The 22,751-nt window shown below is 47.1% G+C and overlaps 1 protein-coding gene across 6 annotated transcripts in view; it reads right to left on the minus strand.

Moving 5' to 3' along the window:
• LOC139273105 (putative deoxyribonuclease TATDN3) overlaps positions 1 to 22,751 on the minus strand; it is a 100,102-nt gene that overhangs the window by 16,544 nt on the left and 60,807 nt on the right. For all 6 annotated transcript variants that reach the window (XM_070889492.1, XM_070889496.1, XM_070889495.1 and 3 more), the window contains one exon: positions 14,986 to 15,095. In XM_070889492.1, the coding sequence (XP_070745593.1) occupies positions 14,986 to 15,095 (110 nt within the window). The remainder of the gene's footprint in view (positions 1 to 14,985; positions 15,096 to 22,751) is intronic.

The raw sequence follows: 22,751 nt of genomic DNA on the forward strand, positions 1-22,751 counted from the left end.
AGACCTCCCTGCTCCTATACTCAAATCCTTTAGCTATGAAGGCCAACATACCATTTGCCTTCTTCACCGCCTGCTGTACCTGCATACCAAACTTCAATGACTGATGTACCATGACACTCAGGTCTTGTTGCACCTCCCCTTTTCCTAATCTGTCACCATTCAGATAATATTCTGCCTTCCTGTTTTTGCCACCAAAGTGGATAACCTCACATTTATCCACATTATACTGCATCTGCCCACTCACCTAACCTGTCCAAGTCACCCTGCAGTTTCTTAGCATCCTCCTCACAGCTCACACCGCCACCCAGCTTAGTGTCATCTGCAAACTTGGAGATATTACATTCAATTCCTTCATCTAAATCATTGATGTATATTGTAAATAGCTAAGGTCCCAGCACTGAATCCTGAGGCACCCTACTGGTCACTGCCTGCCATTCTGAAAAGGACCCGTTTATCCTGACTCTCTGCTTCCTGTCTGCCAACCAGTTCTCTAGCCACGTCAATACATTACCCCCAATACCATGTGCTTTAATTTTGCACAATAATCTCTTGTGTGGGATCTTGTCAAAAGCCTTTTGAAAGTCCAAATACACCACGTCCACTGGTTCTCCCTTGTCCACTCTACTAGTTAAATCCTCAAAAAATTCTAGAAGATTTGTCAAGCATGATTCCCCTTTCATAAATCCATGCTTGAGGGCGGGTATCACTGCAGCCCTGTAGACCATGAGCTTGGTGCCAGATTTGAGGGCCTGATCTTCGAAAACTCTCTTCCTCAGGCGGCCGAAGGCTGCGCTGGCGCACTGGAGACAGTGTTGAACCTCGTCGTCAATGTCTGCCTTTTCTGATAATAGGCTCCCAAGGTATGGAAAGTGGTCCACGTTTTCCAGGGCCACGCCGTGGATCTTGATGACTGGGGGGCAATGCTGTGTGGCGAGGTCAGGTTGGTGGAGGACCTTTGTCTTACGGATGTTTAGTGTAAGGCCCATGTTTTCGTACGGCTCAGTGAAGATGCTGACTATGACTTGGAGTTCAGTCTCTGAATGTGCGCAGACGCAAGCATCGTCCACATAATGTAGCTCGACAACAGAGGATGGATCTGGCCTGGAGACGACGAAGGTTGAGCAAGTTCCCACTGGTTCTGTAGTTTAGTTCCACTCCAGCGGGGAGTTTGTTGAGTGTGAGGTGGAGCATTGCAGCAAGGAAAATCGAGAAGAGCGTTGGCGCGATGATGCAGGCCTGCTGACCCCGGTCCGGACGTGGATTGGGTATGTGGTGGATCCGTTGGTCAGGATCAGGGCTTGCATGTTGTCGTGGAGCAGGCAGAGGATGGCGACAAACTTTTGGGGTCAGCCAAAACGGAGGAGGACGCTCTTCGGAATCAACCTAGTGAAGCTTCTCTGAACAGTCTCCAATGCAAGTATATCCTTCCTTAAATATGGAGACCAAAACTGTATGCAGTACTCCAGGTGTAATACCATGTACAGTTGTAGCAGGACTTCTCTGCTTTTATACTCTATCCCCCTTGCAATAAAGGCCAACATTCCATTTGCCTTCCTGATTACTTACTGTACCTGCATAATAACCTTTTGTGTTTCATGCATAAGAACCCCCAGGTCTGTAATGCACTTTGCTATTTTTCTCCATTTAATTTGCTTTTAACATAGCAAAACATCTCGACACACTTTACAGAGCGCAATCAGACAAAATTTGACACCAAGCCAAGAAGATATTAGGAGGTAACTAAAACGTTGCTCGAAGAGGTAGGTTTTAAGGAATTTCTGAAGCACAGCATCCTGACAACAACAACTTTTATTTATATAGCACCTTTAACATAGTAAAATGTACCAAGGCACTTCACAGGAGTGCTATAAAACAAAATTTGACACCGAGCCACATTAGGAGAAATTAGGGCAGATTGGTCAAAGAGGTAGGTTTTAAGGAGCGTCTTAAAGGAGGAAAGAGAGGTAGAGAGGCAGAGAGATTTAGGGAGAGAATTCCAGAGCTTAGGGCCTAGGCACCTGAAGGCATGGCGACCAATGGTTGCGCGATTAAAATCAGGGATGCTCAAGAGGATAGCATTAGAGAAGCGCAGAAATCTCGGGGGTTGTGGGGCTGGAGGAGATTACAGAGATAGGAAATGGCAAAGCCATGGAGGAATTTGAAAACAAGAACAAGAATTTTAATATCGACACATTGCTTAACCGGAAGCCAATGTGGGTCAGCGAGCACAGGGGACTTGGTGCGAGTTAGCATATGGGCAGCTCAGTTTTGGATTACCTCATGTTTATGTAGGGTAGAATGTGGGAGACCGATCAGGAGTGTGTTGGAATAGTGAAGTCTAAAGGTAACATAGGCATGGATGAGGTTTTCAGCAGCAGATAAGTTGAGGCAGGGGTGCGGAGGTGGAAGTAAGCGATTTTAGTTATTCCGCGGATATGTGGTTGGAAGCTAATATCAGGGTCAAATATAGCACCAAGGGTGCGACAGTCTGGTTCAGCCTCAGACAGAAGCTGGGGAGAAAGATGGAGTCAGTAGCCAAGGTAATTTGTGGAGGGAACGGAAGACAATGGCTTTGTTCTTTCCAATGTTTAATTGGAGAACATTTCTGCTCATTCAGTACTGGGTGTCGGACAAGCAGTCTGACAATTTAGAGACTGTGGAGGGGTCGAGAGAAGTGGTGGTGAGGTAGAGCTGGGTGTCTTCAGCGTACATGTGGAAACTGATGTTGTGTTTTCGGATGATGTCGCCAAGGGGCAACGTGTAGATGACAAATAGGAGAGGGCTAAGGATAGATCCTTGGAGAACCCCATAGGTAACAATGTGGGAGCAGGAAGAGAAGCCACTGTAGGGGATTCTCTGGCTGCGATTAGATAGATAAGAATGGAACCAGGCGAGTGCAGTCCCACTCAGCTGGACAACGGTGGGGAGGCATTGGAGGAGGATAGAGCGGTCAACAGTGTCAAAAGGCTGCAGACTGATCAAGCATGGATGAGGAGAGATAGTTTACCTTCGTCACAGTCACAAAACCTGATTGGAGGGATTCAAACATGGAGTTGCATGAAAGATGGGCACGGATTTTGGAGGCGACAACACGTTCAAGGATTCTGGAGAGGAAAGGGAAGTTGGAGATGGGGTGCTGGTTTGCAAGAACAGAGGGGTCAAGGGTTGGGTTTTTGAGGAGAGGGGTGATGATGGCTGATTTGAAGGAGATGGGGACAGTACATGAGGTGAGAGAACCATTAGCAATGTCAGCTAAAATGGGAGCCAGAAAAGGAAGTTGGATGGTCAGCAGTTAAGTGGGAATAAGGTTGAGGAAGCAGGAAGTGGGTCTCATGGACAAAATGAGCGCAGAGAGGTCAAGAGGGGAAATCGGAGAGAAACTGGGAAAAGTTGCGAGTTCAGGGCTAGGGCAGGGGGGGGAACCATCAAGGAAGTTTGGCCCAGTGGGCTAGGGAAAGGAAGGGATCCTAGAGAAAAAGAAGTCCTCGCACTTGTTGTTGGAGGTGAGAATGAAGTTGGAGGACATAGAGATTCTGGGACAAGTTTCAGAAAATGTGCCTGGGTCTACAGATCATCAACCTGCATGGAAACTGATTGGAACTACTATTGCGGTGTTTCTTTAGTGAACCTCAGCATAAATTGGCTCTATCAAAAATTCCTGGTCCCACAAAGGTGCAAGTCCCAATTTAAGCACTTCTTCAAACCAGGAGTTATGTGCCACAGACTATTTGGCTTCCTTCTGTAAAGAATTTTATAAGTCAAATTCTAAGGTGTGATTATATTTGTTATGTATGTAAACCTGTAAATACCATGTCTAACCACCCGAGAGCTTATCCCCTGGAGTCCCAAGGGATCCCACAATCCCTTGGGAGCACTTGTATATAAGGAGACCTCACAGGCTAGAGAGGCACTCTGAGATCTGTAATAAAGGGCTATGGTCACACCTTACTTTGAGCTTGTAGTATCTAGTCTGACTCTTTATTCAAGGCATAACAATTGGCGACGAGATACAAATGACGAACCCCACCGCAACAATGCAGAGAACCGTGAGCATCCTGGAGAAATATTCGAGGGAGATGATTGGGAAACCTTCGTGGAGCGACTCGACCAATACTTCATGGCCAACGAGCTGGAAGGAGAAGCGAACGCTGCCAAACGAAGGGCGATCTTCCTCACCGTTTGTGGGACACCAACGTATGGTCTCATGAAAAATCTGCTCGCTCCAGCAAAACCCACAGACAAGTCATACGATGAGTTAAGCACAACTGGTCCGGGAGCATCTGAACCTGAAGGAAAGCATTCTGATGGCGAGGTATCGGTTCTACACATACAAGAGGTCTAAAGGCCAAGAAGTGGCGAGCTACGTCACCGAGCTAAGGCACCTTGCAGGACATTGCGAATTTGAAGGACACTTGGAGCACATGCTCAGGGACTTCTTTGTACTTGGCATTGGCCATGAAATAATACCTCGCAAACTTTTGACTGTGGAGACCCCAACCTTGGATAAAGCCATAACGATAGCCCAGGCGTTTATCGTCACCATTGACAATACCAAACAAATTTCTCAGCACACGAGTGCTGCTGCAAGTACTGTGAACAAAGCAACGTTGTTTTCGAATCAAAATGTATGTGGCAGGACTTACACGCCTGCAGCTGCACGTCCACAGATGACTCAGAGTCCACCATCAAGGGTGGTGAATACAAGGCCATTAACACCCTGTTGGTGCTGTGGGGGTGATCATCGTTTCCATTCATGCCGCTTCAAAGGATACGTTTGCAAGGGCTGTGGAACAATGGGACATCGCCAGGCGAGCTGCAAACCCTGCTAATCCTGCAAACCACCATGTTGCAGAGGAAGACAGATCCACGGTGGATCACGCCGAACCAGAGTGTCAGACCGAGGAGGCAGAGGTATATGGGGTGCACACATTTACCGCAACGTGGACCCCGATAATGCTGAAGGTTGAATTAAATGGACTCCCAGTGTCCATGGAGCTGGACACGGGTGCAAGCCAGTCCATAATGAGCAAAAAAACTTTCGATAAATTGTGGTGCAGCAAGGCCTCAAGGCCAGTCCTGACTCCCATTCGTATTAAACTGAGAACGTACACAAAGGAACTGATTCCCATAATCCGCAGTGCTACCGTAAAGGTCTCCTACGATGGAGGGGTGCACAATTTACCACTCTGGGTAGTACCGGGCGATGGCCCCACGCTGTTCGGCACGAGCTGGCTGGGAAAGATACGCTGGAACTGGGACGACGTCCGTCGACGACACCTCATGTGCCCAGGTCCTAAACAAGTTCCCCTCGCTGTTCGAACCAGGCATCAGGAAGTTTCAAGGAGTTAAAGTGCAGATCCATTTGATTCCGGGGGCGCGACCGATCCATCACAAGGCGAAAGCTGTACTTTACATGATGAGGGTGGAGATCGAACTGGACTGGATCGAACTGGACAGGCTGCAACGAGAAGACATCATTTCGCCGAAAAAATTCAATGAGTGGGCCAGTCCGATTGTTCCAGTCCTCAAGGGAGACGGCACCGTCAGAATCTGTGGTGATTATAAAGTAACTATCAATCGTTTCTCACTGCAGGATCAATACCCGCTACCGAAGGCAGACGACCTATTTGTGACGCTGGTGGGAGGGAAAACCTTCACGAAGCTGGACTTGACCTCAGCCTACATGATGCAGCAGCTGGAGGAATCATCGAAAGGCCTCACCTGCATCAACACGCACAAAAGTCTCTTCATTTACAACAGATGCCCTTTTGGGATTCGATCGGCCGCGGCGATATTCCAGAGGAACATGGAAAGCTTGTTGAAGTCGGTTCCGTGCACCGTGGTCTTCCAGGATGACATCTTGGTCACAAGTCGGGACACTGTCGAGCACTTGCAGAACCTGGAGCAGGGTGTTAGTCGGCTTAATCGTGTGGGGCTCAGGCTTAAATGCTCGAAGTGCGTTTTCCTGGTGCCTGAAGTGGAGTTCCTGGGTAGAAGAATCACGGCGGACGGCATCAGGCCCACCGATTCGAAGATGGAGGTAATCAAGAACGCACCGAGACCACAGAACGTGATGGAGCTGCGGTCATTTCTAGGACTCCTGAACTATTTTGGTAATTTCTTACCGGGCCTTAGCACATTGTTAGAACCCCTGCAATCTTTACTGTGTAAAGGAGGTGAATGGGTCCGGGTTAAAGCCAAGAAAATGCCTTTGATAAAGCTAGGAAGCTGTTAAGTTCAAACAAGTTGCTTGTGTTGTACGATCCATGTAAACGTTTGGTACTAGCATGTGATGCATCGTCGTACGGGGTCAGGTGTGTATTGCAACAAGCTAATGAATTTGCGAAATTGCAACCGCTTGCTTATGCATCCAGAAATCTGTCTAAGGCCGAGAGGGCCTACAGTATGATTAAAAAAGAAGCGTTAGCATGTGCTTACGGGGTAAAGAAAATGGATCAATATCTGTTCGGGCTCAAATTTGAATTGGAAACCGACCATAGACTGCTTATATCCCTCTTTTCTGAAAGCAAGGGAATAAATACGAATGCATCGGCCCGCATCCAGAGATGGGCGCTCACGTTGTCCGCACACAACTACGCCATCTGCCACAGGCCAGGCACAGAAAACTGTGCCGATGCTCTCAGTAGGCTGCCATTGCCCACCACAGGGGTGGAGATGGTACAACCCGCAGATTTAGTCATGGTAATGGAAGCATTCGAGAGTGAGCAATCACCTGTTACCGCCCAACAGATAAGAACCTAAATGAGCCAGGACCCCTTACTGTCCTTAATAAAAAAACTTTGTGCTCCACGGGAGTTGGTCTAGTGTCCCGTTAAAGATGCAAGAAGAAATAAAGCCGTAACAGCGGCGCAAAGAGGAAATTCTAGACAGGCAGACTGCCTCCTATGAGGTAATCGGGTAGTGGTGCCAAAAAAGGGCAGGGACACTTTCATCAGTGATCCCCACAGCACCCACCCAGGCATCGTAATGATGAAAGCGATAGCCAGATCCCACGTGTGGTGGCCCGGTATCAATGCAGACCTAGAGTCCTGCGTGCACAAATGTAATACATGTTCACAGTTAAGCAATGCACCCAGGGAGGCGCCACTAAGTTTATGGTCCTGGCCCTCCAAACTGTGGTCCAGGGTCCATGTCCACTATGCAGGCCCCTTCTTGGGAAAAATGTTCTTAGTGGTTGTAGATGCATACTCCAAATGGATTGAATGTGTGATAATGTTGGCAAGCACGTCCGCTCCCACCATGTTTGCCACGCACGGCCTGCCTGATGTCCTTGTAAGTGACAATGGGCTGTGTTTTACCAGTGCCGAGTTCAAGGAATTCATGACCCGCAATGGGATCAAACATGTCACATCTGCCCTATTTAAACCAGCGTCCAACGTCAGGCAGAACGAGCAGTTCAAACAATCAAGCAGAGCTTGAAGAGGGTAACTGAAGGCTCACTGCAGACTCGCTTATCCCGAGTCCTGCTTAGTTACCGCACAAGACCCCACTCGCTCACTGGGGTCCCTCCCGCTGAACTGCTCATGAAAAGGACACTTAAGACAAGGCTCTCGTTAGTACACCCTGATCTACACGAACAGATAAAGAGCAGGCGGCTTCAACAGAATACATATCATGATCGTGCAAATGTGTCACGCGAAATTGAGATAAATGATCCTGTATTTATGTTGAAATATGGACAAGGTCCCAAGTGGCTTCCTTGCACTGTTTTGGCCAAAGAGGGGAGTAGGGTGTTTGTGGTCAAACTCTCAAATGGACTCACCTGCAGCAAACACTTGGACCAAACCAAAACTAGATTTACGGACTATCCAGAACAACCCACAATAGACTCCACCCTTTTTCGACCTCCAACACATACACAAGTGGCAACTGACCCAGCAGTTGACCACGAAGCAGAACCCATCACCCGCAGCAGCCCAGCAAGACTCACCATCCCCAGCAGCCCAACTGTGCAGCAGCCGAGCGAGGGCCCAACAAACGACTCACAAAACCAGCATTTGCACTGAGATGATCAACCAGTGAAGTGAAGGACCCAGATCGACTCACATTGTAAATAATTACACTATTGACTTTGGGGGGGTGGGACGGAGAGTGTTGTTATGTATGTAAACCTGTAAATACCATGTCTAACCACCAGAGGGCTTATCCCCTGGAGTCCCAAGGGATCCCACAATCCCTTGGGAGCACCTTTGTATAAAGAGGCCTCACAGGCTGGAAAGGCACTCTGAGATCTGTAATAAAGGACTACGGTCACACCTTACTTTGAGCTTGCAGTATCTAGTCTGATTCTTTATTCAAGACATAATAATATTGGCCCAGATTTTGCAGTGATAATGAAAGCGAAACTGTCAGCATCGCCGACATTACTCTTCTGAAAGTGACAGCAACTTCTGGAATCAGCACATGTGCAGATAAACGCGGAAATCCAGAAGTTGCTGTCAGTCGTTCCCTGCTCCTGCACAGGTTGCACTGTGGAACTCCCCAGAGCCGGCAATCAATTCCTGGCAAAAACTTCCACCATTATGCTGGAATATCACTGTTAAACCATGACCCCCAAAAAGTTAAACCTTGTTGAAAGAGGTGCAACTGGAATTTTCATCATTATTCATAGACAGTCCCTCGGAATCGAGGAAGACTTGCTTCCACTCCTGAAGTGAGTTCTTTGGTGGCTGAACAGTCCAATATGAGAGCCACAGACTCTGTCACAGGTGGGACAGACATTCGCCGAGGGAAGGGATGAGTGGGACTGGTTTGCCGCACGCTCCTTCCGCTGCCTGCGCTTGGCCTCTTCATGCTCTTTGCGTTAAGTCTCGAAGAGCTCAACACCCTCCCGGATGGACTTTCTCCACCTAGAGCGGTCTTCGGCCAGGCACCCCCAGGTGTCAGTGGTGATGTCGCACTTTACCAGGGACACTTTAAAGGTGTCCTTGTAGTGTTTCGGCTGCCCACCTTTGGCTCGTTTGCCGTGAAGGAGCTCCGCATAGAGCATTTGCTTAGGGAGTCTTGTGTCTGGCATGCGAACTACGTGGCCTGCCCAGCGAAGCTGATCGAGTATGGTCAGTGTGTCAATGTTGGGGATGTTAGCCTGGATGAGGACACTGATGTTGGTACGCCTGTCCTCCCAGGAGATTTGCAGGATCTTGCGGAGACATCGTTGGTGATATATCTCCAGCAACTTGAGGTGTCTTCTGTACATCGTCCATGCCTCTGACCCATACACGAGGGCGGGTATTACTACAGCCCTGTAGACCAAGAGCTTGGTTGTAGATTTGAGGGTCTGGTCTTCGAACACTCCTTTCCTCAGGCGACCGAAGGCTGCACTGACGCACTAGAGGCGATGCTGAATCTCCGCATCAACGTCTGCTTTTGCTGACAAGAGGCTCCCGAGGTATGGGAAATGGTCCACGTTGTCAAGGGCCGCGCCGTGAATCTTGATGATTGGGAGGCAGTGCTGTGCGGCGAGGACAGGCTGGTGGAGGATCTTTGTCTTACGGATGTTAAGCGTAAGGCCCATGCTTTCATATGCCTCAGTGAATACATCGACTATATCCTGGAGTTCAGCCTCAGAATTTGCGCAGACGCAGACATCGTCCGCGTACTGTAGCTCAACGACAGAGGTTGGGGTGATCTTGGACCCTGCCTGGAGGCGGCGTAGATTAAACAGCTTCCCATCGGTTCTGTAGATTAGTTCCACTCCAGTGTGGAGCTTGTTGACTGAGGTGAAGCATGGCAGCGAGAAAGATTGAGAAGAGGGTTGGGGCGATGACGCAGCCCTGCTTGACCCCGGTCCGGACGTGAATTGGGTCTGTGATGGAACCGTTGGTAAGGATCATGGCCTGCATGTCATCGTGGAGCAGGCGAAGGATTTCGACAAACTTTTGGGGACATCCGAAACGGAGGAGGACATTCCATTGACCCTCACTGTTGACAGTGTCAAAGGCCTTATGTAAGATCGAATAAGGCCACGTATAAGGGTGGCGTTACTCCCTGCATTTTTCCTGCAGCTGTCATGCTACAAAGATCATGTCCGTTGTGCCCCGTAGGGGACGGAATCCGCACTTCCGGGAGGAGCTCCTCGGCCACAGGGAGAAGACGGTTGAGGAGAACTCTAGCGACAACTTTCCCAGTGGCTGATAGCAGGGAGATTTCCCTGTAGTTGCTGCATTTGGACTTGTCCCCTTTGTTAAAGATGGTCACGATCACTGCATCTCTGAGATCTCTCGGCATGCTCTCCTCCCTCCAGATGAGAGAGATGAGGTCATGTATCTGTACCAACAGCACCTCTCTGCAATACTTTAGCGCCTCAGCAGGGATTCCATCCGCACCCGTAGCCTTGTTATTCTTGAGCTGTTTTCTGACTTTGCCTACCTCATGCAACGTTAGGGTTTCATTGAGCTGGTGGCGGGTCGTATGCTGCGGGATGGAGTCGTGAACACTCGAGTCAAAGGCAGAGTCTCGATTGAGGAGATCTTCGAAGTGCTCCTTCCAGTGGGCCCTGACAGCCTCGGTGTCCTTGATGAGTGTTTCCCCATTCTTGGCCAGGAGTGGGGTGGTGCCTTGGGAGTTTGGACCCGTAAGTGGCCTTGACTGCAATGAAGAATCCTCGCATATTGTGGTTGTCGGCCAGTTGTTGTATCTCCTGTGCTTTCTCCATCTACCACCTGTTCTTTAGGTACCGGGTTTTTTGTTGGACCTCAGCCTTGAGCCGTCTGTAACATTGCTTTGCAGCTCCCGAGTTGGGTTGTTGCTTCAGACTCAGAAATGCTCTGCACTTGCGATCTATTAGTTCTTGGATCTCCTGATCATTTTCATCAAACCAGTCCTGATGTTTTCTGGTTGAGTGATCAAGTGTCTCTTCACAGGCACTGGTTATAGAGGCCTGGAGGGTAGAATAAGCACTATGTGCATTCAGCATCTCAGGGTCATCGAGGCACGCCAGACTAGCTGCGAGGTGGGTAGTGCTGGACAGGCTAATGGGACTCAAGGTAGACAAGTCCCCTGGTCCTGATGAAATGCATCCTAGGGTATTAAAAGAGATGGCGGAAGTTATAGCAGATGCATTCGTTATAATCTACCAAAATTCTCTGGACTCTGGGGAGATACCAGCGGATTGGAAAGCGGCTAATGTAACGCCTCTGTTTAAAAAAGAGGGCAGACAAAAGGCAGGTAACTATAGGCCAGTTAGTTTAACATCTGTAGTGGGGAAAATGCTTGAAGCTATCATTAAGGAAAAAATAGCGGGACATCTAGATAGGAATAGTGCAATCAAGCAGACGCAACATGGATTCATGAAGGGGAAATCATGTTTAACTAATTTACTGGAATTCTTTGAGGATATAACGAGCATGGTGGATAGAGGTGTACCGATGGATGTGGTGTATTTAGATTTCCAAAAGGCATTCGATAAGGTGCCACACAAAAGGTTACTGCAGAAGATAAAGGTACGCGGAGTCAGAGGAAATATATTAGCATGGATCGAGAATTGGCTGGCTAACAGAAAGCAGAGAGTCGGGATAAATGGGTCCTTTTCGGGTTTGAAATCGGTGGTTAGTGGTGTGCCACAGGGATCGGTGCTGGGACCACACTGTTTACAATATACATAGATGACCTGGAAGAGGGGACAGAGTGTAGTGCAACAAAATTTGCAGATGACACAAAGATTAACATAGAAACATAGAAACATAGAAAATAGGTGCAGGAGTAGGCCATTCGGCCCTTCTAGCCTGCACCGCCATTCAATGAGTTCATGGCTGAACATTCAACTTCAGTACCCCATTCCTGCTTTCTCGCCATACCCCTTGATCCCCCTAGCAGTAAGGACCTCATCTAACTCCTTTTTGAATATATTTAGTGAATTGGCCTCAACAACTTTCTGTGGTAGAGAATTCCACAGGTTCACCACTCTCTGGGTGAAGAAGTTCCTCCGCATCTCGGTCCTAAATGGCTTACCCCTTATCCTTAGACTGTGACCCCTGGTTCTGGACTTCCCCAACATTGGGAACATTCTTCCTGCATCTAACCTGTCTAACCCCGTCAGAATTTTATATGTTTCTATGAGGTCCCCTCTCATTCTTCTGAACTCCAGTGAATACAAGCCCAGTTGATCCAGTCTTTCTTGATAGGTCAGTCCCGCCATCCCGGGAATCAGTCTGGTGAACCTTCGCTGCACTCCCTCAATAGCAAGAATGTCCTTCCTCAGGTTAGGAGACCAAAACTGTACACAATACTCCAGGTGTGGCCTCACCAATGCCCTGTACAACTGTAGCAACACCTCCCTGCCCCTGTACTCAAATCCCCTTGCTATGAAGGCCAACATGCCATTTGCTTTCTTAACCGCCTGCTGCACCTGCATGCCAACCTTCAATGACTGATGTACCATGACACCCAGGTCTCTTTGCACCTCCCCTTTTCCTAATCTGTCTATCCCTTTCATTATTTTAAATGTTTCTATAAGATCACCCCTCATCCTTCTGAACTCCAACGAGTAAAGACACAGTCTACTCAATCTATCATCATAAGGTAACCCCCTCATCTCCGGAATCAGCCTAGTGAATCGTCTCTGTACCCCCTCCAAAGCTAGTATATCCTTCCTTAAGTAAGGTGACCAAAACTGCACGCAGTACTCCAGGTGCTATGTTAATGTCGATGATGGATTGGATTAGGCGGTGGTCCATCCAGCAGTCGTCAGTTCCTGTCATGACGTGGTTGATGCGCACATCCTTGCGATCCCTGGCTCGAACGATGACATAGTTGAGCAGGTGCCAGTGTTTGGAGCGAGGGTGTTGCCACGGTGCCTTGTATTTGTCCCTCTGGCGGAACAGGGTGTTGGTGATGAGGAGTTCATGTTCTCGACATTTTGTCAGGAGTAGGGTACCACCGAAGTTGGCTTTCCCTAGCAATCGCGCCTCCCCAGAGGGCTGTGTCTTTGCCGACCCTGGCATTAAAGTCACCTAGGAGGATCAATTTGTTGTCTCGAGGTTGGAATAAAATCCTCTTTAGCCTCATCCGTTGCATCGAGTTTTGGGGCGTCTGCACTGATGACTGTAGCGCATTGGTTCCGGGATAGGGTAAGATGAAGAGTCATGAGGCGTTCGTTAACCTCGCAGGGGGAGTCTTTCAGGCGGTCGACCAGTTCATTTTTGATGGCGAAGCCGACTCTATGAAGGCGGCGTTCTTCCTCTGGTTTTTCTTTCCAGAAAAAGGTGGAACCACCACCTTGTTTCTTGAGCTGGCCTTCCCCTGCTCGCCGGGTCTCGCATAGGGCGGCGATGTCGATGTCAAAATGTCTAAGTTCCCAGGCAACTATGGTGGTGCGGCGTTTCGCCTTGTTGCTGTTGGAGTTGTCCATGAGGGTCCAGGTCCCGACCTTCATATTACCAAAGTGGAAGATGGCTGTGCGTGAGTTCTTTTAACGTGGGGTGGCCGCTGTACACTGGCAACTACACAGGCTTAGCTGAGCAAAGGGGCAAGGGGGTCCAAGACGACTGGAGACCAGGCACTGCTGTATGAGCCTAAATGCCTGCGGTGAGGTGTTGGCCGCAAGCTCGGCGCCGAGTAGCGCCCTTGGTGGTAGGTGGCCCGAGGCTTGGTTGGGGGGTAGGCAGTAGGTAGGTCAGCTGCCCGCTGGGGTTCCGAGGGCTGTTTTAAAAAGTTTCTTCCAAAGTTTCCAAAGATTTTAAAAGTTTCCCCAAAGGTTTCTGAGTTGTTTAAAAGTTTTTCCAAATTGTTTAAAAAAGTTACTCAGGTCGATTAAAAGTAAAAAAAAAAGATTAAAAGTTGATTAAAAGTCGATTAAAAGTCTAAGATGTAAGACAATGGTAGGTTATTCCCCTGGCACTGCTCCAGCCAGCCCTCTGTTGTCTTTCACCGGCCCCGGAGTCCCTTCGGCTGGTTCTGCACCGGCCCCGGAGTCCCTTCAGTGGGTTCAGCGCCGGCCCCAGAGTTCCTTCGGCCGGTTCAGCACCAGCCCCGGAATCCCTTCGGCCGGTTAAGCGCCTGCCCTGGAGTCCCTTTGGCTGATTCGATGCCAGCCCCGGAATCCCTTCGGCTGGTTGAGCGCCGGCCACGGTGAATCGGGAGTCGGGAGGTCTGCGAGACAGCGAAAAGCCCCGAGGTCGTCAAGTAGGCGAGGCCCTAAGGTCGGTGAGCAGGGAGGTCTGCGGCCCCGGAGTCTCTTTGGCTGACTCAACTCGACCGAAAGCAAAAGTACCAGGTGATTGGCTGACCCAACTAACTAACTGGATTTTTAATGCTGTATTGACTGCTGAACAACTGTATTGGCCCTGAAAAATGAATCTTATATTTGTGGAATGTCAAATTTTTCCATTAACATAAGAATTACATGTCTTTTAATATAATGTTTTAAAAGTTTATTTATGGTATTTCAGCTTCTACCTTAATCCTACGTGTATGTCCCAATCTTTATAAATTTTACAGAGAGCGAAATAAAGTACATTATAATCTGTGCATTTTACTTCATGGTTTGCGGTCTGTAAGAATTCTTCAATGTGATTGGCTGCGTAACCTACTTGATGACATCACTGTTGCTCGATGCTGGAGATTTGCTTGATTTTATGCCAGATTCAAACTAAGGTCGGGAGAGCTGAAATTTATGCCACAGAGATCGCTAGATCTTTGTGGGCAGCTTTGCTTGAGGTAAGCGGTGAGCACCGTTGCTGACCACAAAATCATTCGGTACCTGCTCAAAGGAAATTTTTATTTAATGAGTCATAATGTAAATACTGTACCATTTTGCTAATAGCAGTAAACAGATGGCCAAGTTTTGGGAGAACATATAGGTAGTTTGTTTTATGATACTATTCAACTCAATAGATATAATTTCAAATAGCTGATTAAATCTAACTGCCAGCCTGTAAACCATTTTTTTTGCATAAATAGATGGCAAATAGCTTGGACTTTCCTATACCTTCTCTCAATTCATATAGAAAAGAGGTTTTATATTACAATGGTAAATCCAGTTGCTTTGCAATTTCAATCTGTTCAATGAAGACCTTTCTCTGTTCATTCTTCTGTGCCTCAGTGCTGGCAAATCGTGGGGTGAAATCCAATCCAACCTGGAATAAAATCAGAAGCCAACATGAGAGAGTATTTAATACACAATTACATATTCAGATTATACATATTCATTGAGATCAACAAAAAATTGTAATAAATATTATTTTCAGTCCATTAATAACTGTGTGGCTTCTCTTTACAGCAGGATTAAAACATTTGACGTTTCATCATCTGTGCAGCTACCTTTACCCATCCTGTGAATTCTTTTCAGGCACCCTGAAACTCCCAACTGCCATCATTTGTCTTTCTATCCACCATGGTACGTCTACAGATAATAATTTGCTGAACCACTCCCTCACATTAAATACACTATACAAATTGTTGGTGTTGCAAGTGAAGCTTGCTTATAAAAGTTACTTTATGGTCCAATATTCCTTCTCGTAATGGATCTGAAAATTTTCAATAATTGACCTTGTTCATATCCCTGCCTTGTCATAACAGTCTGGAAGTTTAGAACAAATGTAGTGGAGTTACTGTCAATAAATTAGTTCAAAGCATTAATCTTCTTGAATGAAATACAGTACATTATTGCACACATGCTTCACGTAGGTGTTCATATCTAGTTTTTTTAATTTGGTGTTGTACAAACAGCTTTCTTACACTCAGACTTTAAATATGTAATTGTCTGATTGATTGTGAAATCAGAACAATCAGAAGCTTTATTTACTGTGAGAAGTGGATGACTTAATGAATGTGTTTGGGTTTGTGTGCTGTCAATTATAAAAGCCAAACAGCCAGGTTCAGATGTATGCACAATGCAACTAATGTCCTGATCAACTGCAGTTTTTTTTTTGTCAGTTTAAACTTAAAATTGTTCATCATGTGATATAGATATTACTAGATCAGTAGTGAGTGCACTAAGAGACATTTATCTGTAATTACGACTGCTGACAGCTACAGAAAATGGTTTTAAACCATTAAACGAAGGGTCATCGACCCGAAACGTTAACTCTGCTTTCTCTCCATAGATGCTGCCTGACCTGCTCAGATTTCCAGCATTTTCTGTTTTTAAACCTATTAAAATAAACTGGGGAAAGAACACGAGTACCAAGCATTTTTTTTAATGTTACTCCCTAACCCCACCCTTAGGGGGTGGTTTCCCCAGATACTTTAGGCGCTAAAGAGTCTCTGAGGTGGCAAAGATGGGGTCTTACGCTGAAACGGCAGTTTAGCCCCCGTTTAGCGCAAGGCACCATCGTGGTAAAGGAGCTGAAACTCTTTTGAGTTTACCTGAAAATAAACATAAACATTAAACCGTGCCACCAGCCTGGGTGACACAGCAGACATTTTCAAGGCCCCCTTTTTTTTTTTTCCTTTTTTTTGGGGGTTTTTTTTTGGGGCGCTAAAATCAAATTTTTTCCAGTGCCCCCTATAAAAGGGGAGGGGGACACTAAAAGCACCGGCAATTAAAACAAATTAAACTTTAAAACGTAAAATCAAATTAAAATTTGGTTTAAAGGAGCTGAAGCACTGGTAGAAGCGGCCACCTGGAGGCTCGTTAAGGGACTGATGGCCATTTAAATTGCCTGCTAGCGCTCATTAAGGAGACTGCACGGCATTTTGGTAGCTAGTGCTTGGACCTAATGCCCTCTCCTACCAGAAACCAGCTAATTGGGGGTAAACAAGTCGTTGCAAAGGATTGCAAGCACTACTTAAAGATATATCACTTTTTACTGTTCACTTGCTACTGGAGGTATGATGAGGACTTTTCAAACACATCGGGAGACTTTCTAGGATGATTTTGTGATGATTTCACCAACACTCGAGCAACATTTATTTTGGAAATTCTGTGAGGACTTCACCTAAAAAGAGTAAGTGCTGTGCTACTCTACCTTATTGGACAACTTATGGGAGTCACTTGAAGGGAGTGCTTGGTCATGGGCATCTTGCTCGGGGTACCCCCTGGTCTGCAGGAGGAATGGGAGCAAGAGATGAGTCCAGGCAGCACAGCACCAGCTGCTGCATGTCAGAGCGGCAATAGGGCGAGGTGGACTCCATCCTCCAGAGGGTACAGGACATCCCTCTTTTTCTGGTCCTATTCTACCAGGACCTCTAGTGTTGTGTCCGAGAACCTGTGCGCCCTTTCCCTCGGTCCCTGAGCCATCCTGAAATGTGTCGCTGTGCTTCAGCCAGCACACTGCAAACCTTCAGTGGAAGTGGGTGATTGGAGCCCACATATACTGCTCCACGAAAATTGCGTTTAATCAGTGCTTGAATGCTAAACCTGCAGGTGTCTGTGGAATTAGGACCATAATTGCATGCTAAAATGAGACTTTCAAACAGGCATGTCGGGAACGGTAGCATAGAGGTTAAGTTACGGCACTAATAATCCAGAGGCCTGGACTAGTAATCCGGAGACGTGAATTCAAATCTCACCATGGCAGCAGTGCAATTTAAATTCAGTTAATTAAATAAATCTGTAATTAAAAATCTAGTGTCAGTAATGGTGACCATGAAATTACCGGATTGTCGTAAATACCCACCTGGTTCACTAATGTCCTTTAGGAAAGGAAATCTGCCACCCTTACCCGGTCTGGTCTATATGTGACTCCAGACCCACAACAATGTGGTTGACTCTTAAATACCCTCTGAAATAGCCCAGCAAGTCACTCAGTTGTAATAAACTGCTACAAGAAACAATAATAAGAATAAAACCGGAAAGACAATGCGGCATCAACCTTGGCACCAGCTTCGGACACGACAATGGTACACCCAGCCCAGTCGACCCTGCAAAGTCTCCTCACTAACATCTGGGGACTTGTGCCAAAACTGGGAGAACTGTGCCACAGACTAGTCAAGCAACAGCCTGACATGGTCATACTCACGGAATCATACCTTCCAGCCAATGTCCCAGACTCCTCCATCGCCATCTCTGGGTCTGTCCTGCCTCCGGTGTCAGCACTGTGGTATACGGGAGGGAGGGAGTGGCCCTGGGAGTCCTCAACATTGACTCCAGACCCCATGAAGCATCATGGCTTCAGGTCTAGCATGCGCAAGGAAACCTCCTACTGATTACCACCTACCGCCCTCCCTCAGCTGATGATACCCCTCCATGTTGAACACCACTTGGAAGAAGCACTGAAGCAAGGGCACAGAAGGTACTCTGGTTGAGGGACTTCTGGCCGAGCGGGTCGCGTCCTGAAGGACATAGCTGCCAGACTGCAGCAGGTGGTAAGAGAACCAACTCAGGGAAAAACCTACTTGACTCGTCCTCATCAATCCACCTGTCGCAGATGCATCTGTCCATGACAGCATTGGTAGCAGTGATCACCGCACATCATTGTGGAGATGAAGTCCCATCTTCACACTGATGATACTCTCCATCGTGTTGTGTGGCACTACCACCGTACCAAATGGGATAGATTCGGAACAGATCTAGCAGCTCAAAACTGGACATCCATGAGGCGCTGTGGGCCATCAGCAACAGCAGGATTGTATTCCACCACAATCTGTAACCTGATAGCCTGGCATATCCCTCACTCTACCATTACCATCAAGCCAGGGGACCAACCCTGGTTCAATGAGGAGTGCAGAAGAGCATGCCAGGAGCAGCACCAGGCGTACCTAAAAATGAGGTGCCAACCTGTGGAAGCTGCAACACAGGACTACTTGCATGCTAAGCAGCGGAAGCAGCATGCTATAAACAGAGCTAAGCAATCTCACAATCAACGGATCAGCTCAAAGCTCTGCAGTCCTGCCACATCCAGTTGTGAATGGTGGTAGACAATTAAACAACTAACGGGAGGAGTCGGCTCCATGACTATCCCCATCCTCAATGATGGCAGAGCGAGTACAAAAGACAAGGCTAAAGCGTTTGCAACCAGCTTCAGCCAGAAGTGCTGAGTGAATGATCCATATAAGGCTCCTCCTGAGGACCCCACCATCACAGAAACCAGTCGTCAGCCAATCCGATTTACTCCACATGATATCAAGAAGTGGCTGAGCGCACTGAATACAGCAACATCCCGGCTATCGTGCTGAAGATTTGTGCTCCAGAATTTGCCGTGCCTCCAGCCAGGCTGTTCCAGTACAGCCACAACACTGGCATCTAACCGACAATGTGGAAAACTGCCCAGTTATGTCCTGTCCACAAAAAGCAGGACAAATCCAATCCAGTCAATTACTGACCGACCAGTCTACTCTCAACCATCAGCAAAATAATGGAAGGTGTCGACAATCCTATCAAAGCGGCACTTACCAATAACCTGCTCACCGATGCCTAGTTTGGGTTCTGCCAGGATCATTCGGCTCCAGACCTCATTACAGCCTTCGTCCACACATGGACAAAAGAGCTGAATTCCAGAGGTGAGGTGAGAGTGACTGCCCTTGACATCAAGGCAGCATTTGACTGAGTGTGGCATCAAGGAGCCCTAGTAAAATTGAAATCAATGGGAATCAGGAGAAAAACTCTCCACTGGCCAAGTCATACCTATCACAAAGGAAGGATAGTTCTGGTTGCTGGAGTTCAATCATTCCAGCCCCAGGACATCGCTGCAGGAGTTCCTCAGGACAGTGTCCTAAGCCCAACCATCTTCAGCTGCTTCATCAATGACCTTGCCTCCATCATAAGGACAGAAGTGGGGATGTTCCCTGATGATTGCACAGTGTTCAGTTCCATTTGCAACTCCTCAGATAATGAAGCAGTCCCGCCACGCATGCAGCAAGACTTGGACAACGTTCAGGCTTGGGCTGATAAGTGGCAAGTAACATTTGTGCCAGGCAACAACCATCTCCAACAATCTAACCACGTCTCCTTGATATTCAACAGCATTACCATCATCGAATCCCCCACCATCAACATCCTGGGGGTCACCATTGACCAGAAATATAACGGGACCAGCCACATAAATACTGTGGCTTCAAGAGCGTGTCAGAGGCTGGGTATTCTGCAGTGAGTGTCTCACCTCCTGACTCCCCAAAGCCTTTCCACCATCCACTAGGCACAACTCAGAAGAGTGATGGAATACTCTCAACGTGCCTGGATGAGTGCAGCTTCAACAACACAAGAAACTCAACACCATCCAGGACAAAGCAGCCCACTTGATTGGCACCCCATCTACCATCTTCAACATTCACTCCTTCCATCACCAGTGTACTGTGGCTGCAGAGTGTACAATCCACAAGATGCACTGCAGCAACTCGCCACGGCTTCTTCCTTGGCACTTCCCAAATCCACGACATCGACCTTAAGGACAAAGGCAGCAGGCGCATGAGAGCACCATCACCTGCAAGTTCCCCTCCAAGTTACACACCATCCTGACTTGGAAATATATCGGCGTTCTTTCATCATCGCTGGGTGAAAATCCTGAAACTTCCCCGCCCCCCCACAGCACTCTGGGAGTACCTTCACCACAAGGACGGCAGCGGTTCAAGGCGGCGGCTCATCATCACCTACTCAAGGGCAATAAATGCTGACCTTGCCAGCGATGCCCACATCCCGGAACGAATAATTTTTACAAAGCACAGCTCCCATTTAGCACCCGTTTTCACTCTTTCACCAAAATAACCCCCTTTATTCTTTTAAAGCCATACAGTGCAGTGAATCATTTTTCCAAGCTTTAAGAATGTAATGTAATCATGGCAAATGTAGCGAGCTGAATTCACATTGTTATCACTGGAGCAGTTATGTGTAGTGATTTTTTAAAAAGTTAATATTGGCAATTTCCGTTTTATCTATTGTCAATGTTTAATATCTGTTTGGACTCGCAGTAGAATAAACAATTTTATCACATACTTTTTTGCTTACTTCCTCCATTGTTAATATTTGTCCTCTGAATAAATTGAGTTTTTGTGCAATTTTGACTTGAAGAGAATTCCCGACCCAACATTGCTGCAATTGACACAGGAGTAGGAGCTATTATCTGATTATTGATCGTGGGATTTTTATACAATCATTTACGGCATGCTAGATCTAGCATTCTTCAGATCTTTTGTTTTCATACTTATCATAGGAACGCAATGAAAAACAACATTCCACTACAGCTATGGGTTTTGCTGCTGTTTAAAATCTCTTTGAATCCCTAAAAAACTAATCTTATGCATCCATTAACTAGCTACGAATGATCGGGGCGGAGGAGTGATGAGGGATCGTGGCTGAGATTTGGTGGGTGATCATAACGGAGGTTCGGCGAATGTTTGGTGTGGAGGTGCGGCGGAAGATCGTGGCAGAGGTACAGTGAGTGTTTTTGTGGCGGAGGAGCGGTGAAGGATCATGGCGGAGGTGTGACGAATGTTTGTGGCGGAGGAGCGGCGAGAGATTGTGGCGGAGGTGTGGCGAATGTTTGTGGTGGAGGAGCGGCGAGAGATCATGGCGGAGGTGCGGCAAATGAGGGTACAGGGTCCAGAAGAGCCGAGGGCCCAGGGGCAGCACGAGCCTGCCCACACTGCGATATGTGTGCGCTCTAGGTCCGTGCAACAGAACAGGTCTCCAGTCGTCCTGGTTAATCCTTGCCACTGGATAAAGGCCTAGCTCTGTCAAGCCCGTATGGTGGCTGATGTGCAACAGTCACCGCACATTAAAAATATCCACACACAGGCATCTTCCACTCCCTCAATTGGAGTTCAGGACTGGAACATCGGGTCCTGCATTGAAATATATATGAACTCATGTGGAAGCAAGTCATCCTTGTTCGAGGGACCGCCTATGATGATGATGACCCCCCCCGCCCCAGTAGATAGCTTTCAGCAGCCCACATGTTATCCTCACTGGATGACTGTACACACAAAAATCTCGTTACTCAAAGTAATTTATTAGGACTTTTTGTTGTTGCTCGGGAACAACCTGGCAACCTCGAGTATCATTATAAACATACAAACAAACTTTTTCTAATAGATTTAATGTAAGTCAGACTTCTTCTATCCCACTGATGAACAACATCATATAATGCAGCAGTGCACTACTGAGGCAGCTGAGGTTATATCAATACAGTACCTAGATTAGTAGTCACAACCATCATTTTAATAGATTTTAAACCTCGACCCCCAAATACTTACACAATAACCAACTTTGTAACATTGACATTTTTATTTTTTTAAAGATTGCAATATTTTTATACAAGTTAATAATACTTATAAATATTATTGTTTCTTGGTCAGCAGGCCTTCCCTTTCACACTACATGGTGTGAATCATTTCCTGCTCAGGGCATTGACATAACTTTAATGCAGCAATGCAAAAGGACAATGGAAGTTTAAATGTTCTTAATCTTTTTCTAGTAGCACAAAATAATATTACAGGTTCATGTTATTTTGTGCTGTTGAATAAAGCAATGGCCCTGAATTTGCGGTCGGAGACATACCAGAAGTATACGGAGCTTCGGATTCTTCGGGTCCTGGGCCTGCAGGCGTACGCCTGTGTAAAGGCCCACGGATCCTAGGGGCGCATGCGGTTCACAAACATCCCTGGAATCACTTAGGCCCAGTCAACCAATCAAAAAGAGGGATTCCTATGATACTTAGGGGATTCCATTTATGTATGGAATCCTCATAAGCATATTAGAATTCCCCAAATAAATAAGAATTCACACCACTTAAATAAAAATAAAAATTAACATGTTCAAAATTAATTAAAAGACCCTTCAATTAAGCATTTAAAATTAAAATGTAATTTAAGTTTTATTTGTTCATGGGATGTGGGCGTCCAGGATATTTGATCCA

The sequence above is a fragment of the Pristiophorus japonicus genome, chromosome 9, assembly GCF_044704955.1.
Source record: "Pristiophorus japonicus isolate sPriJap1 chromosome 9, sPriJap1.hap1, whole genome shotgun sequence".
NCBI classification, from domain to species: Eukaryota; Metazoa; Chordata; class Chondrichthyes; family Pristiophoridae; genus Pristiophorus; species Pristiophorus japonicus.